The 13,191-nt window shown below is 40.1% G+C and overlaps 2 protein-coding genes across 3 annotated transcripts in view; one reads left to right on the top strand and one right to left on the bottom strand.

Annotated features, from left to right (window-relative positions):
* Nucleotides 1-13,191, top strand: part of APH1B (aph-1 homolog B, gamma-secretase subunit) — a 68,251-nt gene that overhangs the window by 34,742 nt on the left and 20,318 nt on the right. The window lies entirely within an intron of this gene.
* Nucleotides 10,460-13,191, bottom strand: part of CA12 (carbonic anhydrase 12) — a 49,685-nt gene continuing 46,953 nt past the window's right edge. For both annotated transcript variants that reach the window (XM_014850704.3, XM_014850708.3), the window contains one exon: nucleotides 10,460-13,146. In XM_014850704.3, the coding sequence (XP_014706190.1) occupies nucleotides 13,074-13,146 (73 nt within the window). In that variant the 3' untranslated portion in view covers nucleotides 10,460-13,073. The remainder of the gene's footprint in view (nucleotides 13,147-13,191) is intronic.

Here is a 13,191-nt window from a genome sequence, read left to right as displayed (position 1 = left end):
TAATAGCCATTCTTACTGGTATGAGGTGATATCACATTGTGGTTTTGATTTGCATTTCCCTGATGATTAGTGATGTTGAGCATCTTTTCATGTGCCTCTTGGCTGTCTGTATGTCTTCTTTGGAAAAATGTCTATTCAGGTCCTCTACCCGTTTTTTAATTGGGTTGTTTGTTTCTTTTAATGTTAAGTTGTATATGTTCTTTATATGTTTTATATATTAACCCCTATTGGATATATGATTTGCCGGTATCTTCTCCCATTCAGTAGGTTTCCTTATCATTTTATTAATGGTTTCCTTCACTGCGCAAAAGCTTTTTAGTTTGATGTAGTTCCATTTGGGGGTTTTTTTGCTTTTGTTGCCCTTGCCTGAGGAGATAGGTTCAAAAAAATATTACTAAGACTGATGTCAAAGAGCATACTGGCTTTGTTTTCTTCTAGGAGTTTTATGGTTTCGGGTCTCCAATTCAGGTCTTTAAGCCATTTTGAATTTATTTTTGTATATGGTGTAAGATATTGGTCCAGTTTCATTCTTTTGCATGTGGCTGTCCAGTTTTCCCAACAACCATTTATTGAAAAGACTGTTTTTTCTCCATTGCATATTCTTGCCTCCTTTGTCATCGATTAATTGACCATATATCTGTGGGTTTATTTCTGAGCTCTCTATTCTGTTCCATTGATCTATGTGTCTGTTTTTGTGCCAGTGCCGTACTATTTTGATTACTATAGCTTTGTAGTGTAGGTTGAAATCAGGGAGTGTGATACCTCCTACTTGTTCTTCTTTCTCAAGATTGTTTTGGCTATTCAGGGTCTTTTGTGGTTCCATACAAATTTTAGGATTCTTCGTTCTAGTTCTATGAAAAATGCCATTAGTATTTTGATAGGGATTGCATTGAATCTGCAGATTGCTTTGGGTAGTATATGGCCACTTTAACAATATTAGTTCTTCCAGTCATGAGCATGGTATGTCTTTCCATTTATTTGTGTCATCTTGCGTTTCTTTCATCCATGTCTTACAGTTTTCAGAGTAGAGGTCTTTCACCTCCTTGGTTAAATTTGTTCCTAGGTATTTTATTCTTTTTGATGCAATTGTAAATAGGATTGTTTTTTAATTTCTCTTTCTGATAGGTCGTTATTAGTGTATAAAAATGTAACCAGTTTTTAACTTTGTATCCTGCAACTTTACTGAATTCATTTATTAGTTCTAATAGTCTCTTGGTGTAGTCTTTAAGGTTTTCTGTATATAGTATTGTATCATCTGCAGAGAGTGACAGTTTTGCTTCTTCCTTTGCAGTTTGGATGCCTTTTATTTCTTTTTCTTGCCTAATTACTGTGGCTAGGACTTCCAATACTATGTTGAATAAAAGCGAGGATAGTGGGCATCCTTGTCTTGTTCCTGATCTTAGAGGAAAAGCTTTCAGCTTTTTACCATTGAGTACGATGTTAACTGTGAGTTTGTCATATGTGGCCTTTATTGTGTTGAGGCACATTCCCTCTATACCCATTTTGTTGTGAGTTTTTATTATAAATGGGTGTTGAGTTTTTCAAATGCTTTTTCTGCATTTATTAAGATGATCATATGATTTTTATCCTTTGTTTCATTAATGTGGTGTATCACATTGATTGATTTGTGGATGTTGAACTATCCTTGCATCCATGGGGTAAATCCCACTGGATCGTGATGCATCATCCTTTTAATGTATTGTTGAATTTGGTTTGCTAATATTTTGTTGAGGATTTTTGCATTTATGTTCATCAGGGATATTGGCCTGTAATTCTCCTTTTTGTGGTGTTTTTGTCTGGTTTTGGTATCTGGGTTCTGCGGGCCTTGTTAAATGAGTTTGGAAGCATTCCTTTCTCTTCAGTTTTTTGGAATAGTTTGAGAAGGATAGGTATGAACTCTTTTTTAAATGTTTGGTAGAATTTACCTGTGAAGCCATTTGGTCTTGGACTTTTGTTTGTTGGAAGTTTTTAAATTACTGATTCAATTTCATTGCTAGTAATTGGTCTATTCATATTTTCTATTTCTTCATGATTCCATTTTGGAAGATTGTGTGTTTCTAAGAATTTATCCATCTCTTCTAGGTTGTCTATTTTTGATTAAAAAAAAAAAACCCTCTCAGCAAACCAGGAATAAAATAGAAATTTCTCTAACTGAAAAGGGGACATCTATGTAAAACCTACAGCTAAGGCCGTACTTAATGATAAAAGACCAAATGCTTTCTCCACTAAGATTAGAAACAAGACAAGGGTGTCCACTCTCACCACGTTTATTCAGCGTTGTACTGGAGGTCCTAGCCAGTGCAAAAAGACAAGAAAAAGAAATGTCATACAGATTGGAAAGAAAGAAATAAAACTCTTTATTTTCAGATGATATGATTGTCAGTGTAGAAAATCCTAAGGAAGCTACAAAAATGAGACTAGAACTAATTAGTGGATTTAGTAAAGTCATAGGATACAAGGTCAACATACAAAAATCAATTATGTTTCTTTATACAAGCAGCAAACAGTTGGAAATTGAAATTAGCTGGCTCTCTAGGACTAGTTTACTTCTCAAACTATCTGTAGTGAAGGGCCATTTTTAAAAAGAATTCTAATCCATCACAGATCAATACTTTTGTAAAACACAACAAAAATGAATTATTATAAAAATGTGATAAAACAGACATTCAAATTACAAACCCAAATTGTTGTTATTAGAGTCAACAGATGTAAAATTACATTTCAGCAAATAAAACAAGCATGGAGAAAAAGAAAAGAATTATAAAAATGTACACGTTTATTGAAAATGTGTTTATAGGCAGTTAATATAGAATCACTATTACACTTAAAACTTTTTGTTGTTCTGTAATAACTGAACAAAATGTGAATGAGAAGGCGATTCCATATTAAATGCCTATTTAACACACTATGAAAGAATACCCAGTATATCAATATTTAACTTTTTAATGAATTTACGTCCAGTTTTTAAATTTACCTAATCTAGATTAGATTGATAACAATGCTACTTTCAGAGAATAAAACACATCTAAAATATTTCTATGTTTACCCTACTAGATACCAACATATACCATAAATCTACAATAAAGGAAATAGGAAGTTCCAGAAGAGGCCCATCTGTATATGAAAATCTAGTACATAATAAAATTGCCATTTTAAATCAATGGCAAAAGAATCAGCTATTCAATAAATGGGCTGTTTGATGATTTATTTGATTATATTTGAGGAGGAGGGGAAAGTAAAGCTAGGTGCTTACCTCGCTTTCACTATAAAATAAATCTAGACATTAAAAATTCAAATGCAAAAAATTAAACCATAAAAAAACTAGAAAACAATTAGAATAGTTTCATAATCTTAAGGTGGATAGAGTATTTCTCAGCACTGCACCGAAGTCACAAATCATAAAGGAAAAGAATGGGCAGATTTGACTGCATAAAATTTAAAACCGTACAGCAAAAGATACCCTAAACGAAGAAGACTGGGAGAAAAATTTTTGGCATATATTACAAATAATTGTCATCTCTAATATATAAGAAGCTTCTATAATTAAAAACAATTAATGATTTAGTAAGAAAGTGATCAAAGGACATAAACAGCTAATTCACAGAAAAAAATACAGTAGCCAATAAACATAAGACAAAATGCTAAACCATTTTAATAGAAGAAATGCAAAACAAGCAAATAATTTTTAGATTGTAAGATTGTAAAAGATGAATAAGATTGATAATATCAAGGGTTGTTGAGCATATGGTGGAAACAGCAGGTTGTGAGAAAGCAAATTAGTACAACCTTTTTGGATGGTAATTTAGCAAACGCTATTATAGCTATAAAATTTTGAGATGTGCATATTTTGAACCAGCAATTCCTTTTCTAGGAATATATCCTATAGAAATACATCCAAGTACACAAGGATCTTATAATAGTCTTGTAACCGTAAGGAATTTGCACCAAATGTCTTTCAATACAGCTTTGCCTCAAAGAGCAGAACACTTTACAGCCATTAAAAAGAATAAGGATATTTTGAATATGTTAGGAAACAAGAGTAAGATATAGACCATTCTTACATTCAACAAATAATTCTTACAGACATTGTGCTAGATATTGAGAATACAAGAGTGAAAATAGACAGGTATGATCCTAGACCTTATGAGCATACCATATATATTCTATCAGTCCATTTTATTAAAAATTTTAAAATATTAAATACGCACACACATAAAGTCTGGAAAGATAAAACTAAATTGTTAGCAATGACTATTAGGATTTGGGGGACTTTTGGCTTTATACATGATTTAATTATTTGTAATTTTTTTTAATGAGCATGTATTATTTATAATAATCAGACAAAACCATAATCTAAGCATTTCCAAGACTTCTTGTTGTCCTTATTTGAAAAGGTATATTGTTCAAGGCCTTTCACAATCTCACTTCAGCCACTTTTTCCTGCCCCCCACCATTCCCTGCCTTCCCCCAGGACATTCTCAAACATATCCCTGAGGCCTCTACTTAGGATGCACCATGACCTTCACACTTCTGCTCTTGTTTTTTAGCTCCAACCAGAAAACAACCTATACCTCCTCCAAGGTCCTGCTCAAATGTCACTCTGTGTGAAGTCTTTCCTGATTAAATTCAGGAAAGCAAGTGGCTTTCGCTACTGTGATCCCTTAGCATATATTTTTTTAAATCAAGGAGTAATTTACATATAATAAAATGCACAGGGGCCAGCTCCGTGGCCAAGTGGTTAAATTGGCATGCTCTGCTTTGGCAGCCCAGGGTTTCGCTGGTTCTGATCCTGGGCATGGACGTGGCACCGCTTGTCAGGCCACACTGAGGCGGCGTCCCACATGCCACAACTAGAAGGACCCACAACTAAAATATACAACTAAATACTGGAGGGATTTGGGGAGAAAAAGCTGGAAAAAGAGGAAGAAGATTGGCAACGGTTGTTAGGTGCCAATCTTTAAAAAATAAATACATAAATAAATAAAATTTAAAAAAATAAAAATAAAATGCACAGATTTTAAGTGTACAGTTGGATGACTTTTGACAAATGTGTACACCTGTGTAACCACCACCCCAATCAAGATATAAAACATTTCCTTTTTCCCAGATGGTTCCTTCATGCTCCCTCCTAGTCAATTTGGACTGCTTCCACAGAGGCAACCACTCGTTCCAACTTATGTCACCATAGATTAGTTTCACTTGTTTTGAACTTCATATAAATGGAATACCACAAAATGTAGTCTTTTTTGTCTGACTTCTTTCACCCAACATAATTTTTTGGGATTCATCCATGTTTTTTGTGTATATCAATAATTTTCAGCTTTTTGCTGAATAGTAGTCCATCTTAGGGATATAAAATTTGTACAGCCATTCTTCTGTTGATAGACACACAGCATTCTTTCCCTACTATTCTTCTATATATTATGGTTAGTAGTTTCTGTCTGTCTCCCTAGATGAGGTTGTGATACCAATTATAATCGAATATAGAAACTCTATCTGAATCATGGTTGAATCCCTGTCACTTCATCTGTAACTTGCGGGCAATAGTTCTTCATTAAATCTTTGCTTTTGTATCAGGAAGTATAAGAAAGAAAGTCAGGTGGAAATTACTTTGAATGATATAAGAGAGATAAAGGAAAACACCATTTCCTTTATTTATAACACTTCTGGCACCAAATGTGTGGGTTTTTTCACACCAAGCAATTCACCATTTCTTGGTGAACACCAACTGGGTGTTCTACAATTTAACTCAATTCTGATGCTAAGAATTGCCCGGAGTTAGTGCAGACCCCATAGGTTAAGGGCTCAATCCCACAAGACTGCCCCTACTTCAGACACCAATTGTAAGTCCCAGGTTGTCACCTATACTTCTCGTCAACTGGCTATAAATTGTGGGTTCCCATGACTCTCTCCTTAGGTCTGATTATTGCTAGAACAGCTCACAAAACTCAGAGAAACATTTACTTATGTTTACAGGTTTATTATAAAGGATATTACAGAGGACTCAGATGAACTGCCAGATAGAGATAAATAGGTCAAGGTATGGGGAAGGGGCGCAGAGCTCCCATGCCCTCTCTGGATGCACCACCCTTCCATCACCTCCATTTGTTGGAAGCTCTCTGAAACTCGTTGTTTAGGGTTTTTAATGGAAGTTCTGTTACACAGGCATGATTGATTAAATCATTGGCCATTGGTGATTGAATTTAATTCCCATCCCTTCTTCCCCTCCTAGAGGTCGGGGATGGGGCTGAAAGTTCCAGCCGTCTAATCACATGGTTGGTTTCTCTGGCAACCAGCCTCCCATCATCCAAGCATCATCTCTTTAGCATAAACTTAGTTATGACTTAAAGCGGCTTATTATTAGTAACATTTAGAGGCTCTGTGCCAGGGACCAGGGACGAAGACCAAGTATATATTGCTTATTATATCACAATATCACAGAAGATTAATCCAGATTTCACCCAGTGGCTAAGAGGGAGTGATGAGCTCTTGACCATGCTTGTTCTCCACAGAAAGGATATACCATATTCAGGAAAACTTTTTGAATGGTTATGTGTTAGGTCGTTGGGAAAGAGAGAAACTAAGATGCATGAGATCTGCTGTTGATGTCTAGTTAGCTTGGGAAACTAGTTTCAGCAGATGAATTAGCTGGTTATGTTACCTGCCTCACCAGAAGAGTCTTTGCTTCTTCCAAAGAAGCTGGTCGACTGTCATCACCGACAGTTGCTGTAGAGGTCTCAGTCTGTCCTTGAACCCATCGGCCCTGTGTTGGTCCTCTTCATTGCAGATAATTAAAAGTTAATGTTTGAAATGAGTGAACTCAAGCAGGAGTAACCACTTTGACTTACACTATCAAGTGGTCATAGCTGGCCACGTGAATAGAGATCACGCTCCTCCCTGGGCTCCCACCCACAGGGTGAGTCCTAGGGAAGTGTGCCAGTCCCGGCCAGTCTCCTTCTAGATGGACCAGGAGGATAAGCTCTGAATGGAAATGCCAGCATGGGGCAGGGAGTCATTTGGCTGTGTGGGGTTTTTTTCCTTTCTTTACAGCTTTGTTGAAATATAATTGATGTAAGATAAATGGCACATATTTAAAGTGTAAAATTTGAACAAGTTTGAAATATCTGGAGAAACCATCACCACAATCAAGATAATGGACATATCCACCACCTCAACAATTTATCATACCCCTTTGTAATCCCTCCATCCCCCACCCACCACCCCCACCTTATCCCAAGGCAACCACTGATCTGCTTTCTGTCACTGTAGTTTAGTTTGCATTTTTTAGAATTTTATACAAATGGAATTACATTGTGTGTATGTGTATTTATTCCTTCTCTCCAGCTCAGCCTTAGGAAGAGAGAAATTTCAATGATTATGTCCTTCGGAATTTGGTTTGCCGAATTAAGAGATGGGTGATATCCTAGGAGCTGAGCTGACTCCTTTGCCTACTTGCAGTTGGCAATTCTTAGTCAGACTTTTCTTGAACAGAGGCCAGGGTTTAATGTCACCAAGCAGATTAGAGGCAGGAGGTTGTTGACTTTTCAGAAATCATTGGCACAAATGCCTTTAGTGCCTTTAACCTATGGAGTTTTATGAGGTTGTGTCATGATTGAGATAAGCATGGTAAATTCTATTACAAGAAGTTGTTTGCATGTCACCAGAGCTGTAGAGGGTGGACCCCACACTGTCACTGAAGACCCTAGTGCTGCAGGAGCTGTGTGACCTTGGCTTAGCCCAGAGTCAGAGCCCTTGTTTAGTTTCCCACTTACAGGATAGGAGCACTGCTCCCACTTTCCTTGGATTGTTGGATAATGGAGTGAAGGTGCATTGAAGTCAATGGTATACAAGTAGGAGACATTAGTGAATCTCTAGTTGACCTGCAATCATAATGACATGCTGACCTGGTGGCAATAATTTTTTTTATAGTGAATAATTCCATACCGCAAAGCACTTTGGCCCTTATCTCTGCCCAGTCATTCTATAATGAAAGGGCACGGGTGGGGCATGACAGCCCTCCTCTGTGGTGTGGTCTGGGCCTCACAGCTTCCCCCAATACCCTGCAACAGTTGAATCCGAGCCAGCAGACCATGGAGGGCCATGCACCCCTGCCGGGCCATATCCGATGTGGAGATGGATGCTGATGCCAAAATGGTGCCCACTGTGCAGGTGGCACCTGTACTTCCTGGCAGGCGGCTCCAGAGGTCTCATTGCCTCTTGTAAGCTGGTTTCAAGACTTCTCCTCACACCTCTGAGGAAGGCAACTTGTTCTAACATGAGGGATGGGGCATGGCTAACAATTCAAGAGACTCAGGTTTCAGGCTGTTCACCCCCTTTGGGCTGGAGGGCTCCAGAAAAGTGGAGACACCTTGTCCAGTGTGGGAACATTAGGACTTCAAGGAAATCAGGAGAGGGGTGTTGGGGGTGGGGGAGCAGTTAGCCTCTGGCACCTGGCCAGGGTCCTGCGGCGAGGTCCCCTGCAATTAACCAGGCACCCTCGTGCCTGTAGCCTGAACTCCCACAAAGGTCCTGGAATGCCCGAGGAGTCACTACTGAGCGCCTGGACCCTAGGGGGAGGCTGAGGAGTGTGGCTAGTATGGGGAGGGCTGGGGAGCCCCTGTGAGTGAGGGAAAGAGATAGGAGGAGAGGGAGCCGTGCCTAAGGTCTGCTGGTCTGTTTGCTTTGGCCTGATTTTCCATATCCACCTCCCTGGATTCCCTCATCCTCTAGCCCCCATCCCCCATGCCCCATCCCCCATCCCTCACTCCCTAAAGCTTTCTTCCAGGGTTTATTTTTGTGAGAAAGTGTTCTAGGTTTAATTCTCTCAAAGGGTATGTCAAAGGAGAAGGTTAGTGTTCCATATCTGCACAGTGGCTGTGCTGGCCACTCGCCACATGTGGCTACTGAGCACTTGGAATGTGGCTAGTGAAACTGAGAAACTGAATTTATTTTATTTCAATAAATTTAAATTTAAAAGCTGATAATTGATTCAGAAGTTTGGAAAACTTCTAAGTGTACTTGGAGCAACTCGAGTATGTGAATCTGCTTTTTCAACTGCAAATTTTATGAAATCTAAATGCAGATCAAATACTTTCAAGGAAAATTTAGCATCTGAATCGAGATGTGTTGTAAGTGTAAAATACACACCAGATTTCAAAGACTTATTATGGAAAAAAGAATGACAATATCTCATATCAAAATATTGATTATATGTTGAAATTGTAGTATTTTTGATATATCAGGTTATATAAAATATGTTGCTAAAAATTAATATCACTGGTTTCTTTTACTTTTTTTTTGGCATGGCTCCTAGAAAGTTTAAAATGTCACATGTCTTGTATTATATTTTATTGTATTTCTATTGCACTGTGCTCCCTAGAGTGTCCATTTATCTGGATTTAGATGAGGAGGTCATAGCCAAGCTGAAGAAGGACTTGAGTCTCCTCTGCCAACCCATGGCTCTCGCCAGCACACTTCCCTGACCATCAACCCAGATAAGTCTTATGTTCAGGGAATGGGGAGAGAAAGGAGATGACTTCTGTTGGTCAATGCTTGCTCCAGAAAGTGCTCCCTCCAGCCTCCCCCAACCCCCACTCCCAGTGGGATGGGAGCCACTGTAATGAATGAGTGTTCCACAGGAACTCTGCCTCACTCCCCACCTGTCCTCATCCCTGCAAGTGTCTCTGACACCTGGAAGGATGCCAGAGGGGGAGAACTGAAGAATCCTTGTGTTCCAACTGAAGAGACCATCAGAACCTGAAGGAGTTTGTCATGTTTCTCTTCCAAAGCTGGGCCCACCGCTTTATCACCTACTGGAGCAAAATTACCTTTGAACAGTTCGCCTGTCTCGGTCCTAGGGCAACTGAAATGAAAACTGGAAGCTTTTTGAAACCACTCAAACAATGATGGCACCGATGTGTAACCTTTATAGACTGCTTCCTTTAGCAAACTAGAATGTGAAATCTGGATTTAGACAAAAGATTATATGGAGGATGATAGCATGTTTTGCAAAAAGGATCCACAATAAGGTAGCAGTCCCATAACTAAAAGAGGCTAAAACCTGCTAGGTACAATACCTAATAGAGTAAAAAGAGACATAAGCCTCGTTCCCTATATTCAGGTCACTTTGGTTAGGAATGTCTCCATCTTTTCCATCCATCTATTCAAATCTGACTTATGCTTCAGGGCCCAGCTCCGATCCCCTCTTCTCCTTGAGCCTTTCCCTGATTTCCTCTGGACTTCCAGCTCCACTAACTAGGCAGCTGTGTGGCCTGGGGCTGCACATGCCATAGGCCTCCGTCCTCGTAAAATGATTAAGTACATCAGTGTGTTTTCCTTCGGAGCCAGTTTCTAAGACCTGGATGCAAATAACATTATTCTTCCTTCTGATCAGTTACCTATCAGCATAGGGAACTATGAAGGACTTTGTCAATAGCAGTGCTTTACCCTTACCTCCACAATTTACGTCTGATGTGAAAAACATTTTATTTATAATTTCTCATATTTACAGTGGATGTCTTCATTACAGTCATTCTTACAATAAATACAGAAGTGCTAAAGGGACCGTCATCACAGTGGCCTATGGTCCATCCGAGGCACAGGGACGGAGGGGTGCTACAGACCCCGGTGCTTCCTAAGGGCCAGTCAGGAGGCCTCCAGAGAGTTTAGTGAAGGGGTGAAGAATTTAAGGTAAAATTTAAGGTAAAAATAAAGAGGAATTTAAGAGCTTGAAGTGGGATTAACGTCAATGCAGCAAAATCCTAGAATATGTTTTAAGGAAACAGGTATATATAAAAAAACAGATTTTTACCATTTTTACCAGATGATACTAAAGAACAAAACAAAGAGACTCAAGATCTCCCATTAGTGAGAGGCAAAGAAGCCAGAGCTTTCCCTGTGTCCCTCCCCCAGCCTGGGCCTTGTGTTTGTTATCTCCACCTGCCCTGCCCCCAGCACAGTGCCTGAGCTCTTTGAGGGGTGAAGGCAAGGCAACGGAGCTTCACGTCCCACAGCCCTGGTTTCCTTTAGTAGCGACTGGTTCAATGGAATGAGTGAGAACCTGGAGAAAGGTTTCCCAATGCCAAAGCTGGATCCTCAGGAGTCCTGTAGGATTAACAAGGAAGTTGACAGTGTGGATTCTTGTAGCCTTCTGTCTGCCTCCCTGGTTTTGATTGTCACAACTCCAAGGACCGAGAGCCTGGGCTGTGCTGAGGTGGAAGAGGGCAGGAGAAATGCCACTGTTTTCACCACCCAGTAAATCTCCCTTTTTATGAACAGCCATTGTTCCAGGTACAATCATCTCTCACAAAATTTGTCCATAAAAGGTGTAGAGAGCTTCTTTAAGAGACAGTCCCACAGCTCTGGAGTGGTTTATGTTGGTTTCTGATTGGCAACTTTGGGCTGAGGCCAAGAAAGCATCACCTAATCCACATGGCTTGGTCATGAGGGTTGTCCCTGCTGTCATTTGATCAGCATCAAGCGTGCTAATGGCAAAGCCAGGCTTTAATGCCACCCCAGGCTCCAAGGCTGTCAGAGGTCTTTTGTACACATATGTCTGAGTCTCCGTTAGGTCATTTGTAGCTCTGCCTAACAAGCTGCAAAGACATAGGGCTTGTCATCACTACAAAAAGTTGTGACAGTGGAGAAGGGAGAAGACTTCTCAGAATTAGATGGAGGAGTGGAAGGAAAAAGATGATAAACCTATGCTTCAAGAGGACATTCTATGCTCGCAGCATGAGGCTATAAATGAGAATGTTCTCTGTGAACTTTGGGGTGCTAGCCCTGAGAGGCTGGTGAAGGAGGCTCCTTCTCAGGCCTGGAACTAACTCATTTCCAAGAGGCTCTCACATCTATGGGAGGAGAATGAAAAAGGAGTTAAGTCTTCTCAGAAATTTCTCTGTGACTTGGGGAGAAGACCATGAAGAATCTTTGTAACAATTCATTATTATTGGTTCCTAAATACCGTGATGCCAGCCCCTGCACAGATAAATTCCTGCTTTTATAGCTTGAAAATATATTTTAACTAAGCCGTGACTCTGCATCTTCAAAGTCAGAGAAGTAGGTGAGTTCCAATTCCAGGTTGACAGTAGGGACACCGCAAAGGGAGCAGAAATGAATTGGGCAAAAGAGACAAAGCTCTTCAGTCATTTTGCTTCTGCTTATTTCTTCTAGATCCAAAAGCAGTTTGGGTCATCTCGAAGCTCACGTCTACTCTAAGAGAGAGAAAGCAGCAACACATTTTCAGAGAACAGCCTAATTATTTATAAAATCTGTAGAGTATAAAACATAACTGCCCTGCTGACAGGAAGTTGGGTTTGGGCTTAATATTCTGTCCTCCTCGCACGTATGGCTTGACAAACAATTTCTGATTCCAATTCTGATTCCAAAGTGATACTCTTCCAGACCTTACGTGTCTTCTCATTCTCTCTCTCAGGTCCATCAATGCCTCTTGAGCCAAAGGACAGGACTTGGAAAATGCCTCTAATACAGTCGAAGTATATCTCTTGTTTTCTTTTTCTCTCTGACATCTTGACCCTTCCTGTATCACACCTTCCCCCTCAGTTGTAAGGTCAGACTAAAGGCTTTGTCATAGCAGAAAGGAATCAGAGGAAGACAACAACCCTTCCCTGAGGAAAGAAACTGAATCTCAAAAGCAAAACCTAAGCAGAGACTGCACATTCTGGTCTGAAAGTTTGGACAAAAAGCAGAATTTCCAGGACACTTGAAACAACACTTGAGTGAACCCGTGGATGAAAGTGTCTTCCAACCCAAACAGCCCCCAGCAGGTGACTTGGTTTGTGCCCCCAGAATCCAGACCACTTAATGGTCTCACACAGGTGACACAAACAGCTCAGAGTTCCCACCTCCTGGGCAAGCTCTTCCCATCCACGGATCACACTGGGGGTGGCCATGGCATCAGGATGGCAGGGCACCCAACTAGAGGCCCCTCCAGGGTCTAGGGTATTTGCAGATTGAGCTTCAGAGAACTCTGGTGTTTCAGATGTCCAGGGAGCCACAGTGTGTAGCATCCAAAGCAAAGTTCTTCCTTGGACGTGCCTGGGAGTGCCCAGGCCTCAGGCGTGGGCCTCAGTCTCCGTCTTGATGGCCGGTTTGTAAATGACTCCTTTGTTGTCACCCTTTTTGCTACTGGAACAGGCAGAACACATGAATCATGTTAGTCAAAGAGGTGAG

This window comes from Equus asinus, chromosome 2 (assembly GCF_041296235.1).
Source record: "Equus asinus isolate D_3611 breed Donkey chromosome 2, EquAss-T2T_v2, whole genome shotgun sequence".
Classification (NCBI taxonomy): Eukaryota; Metazoa; Chordata; class Mammalia; order Perissodactyla; family Equidae; genus Equus; species Equus asinus.
Note: the sequence above shows the minus strand (reverse complement) of the source record. Positions and strands in the feature narration are given on the sequence as shown.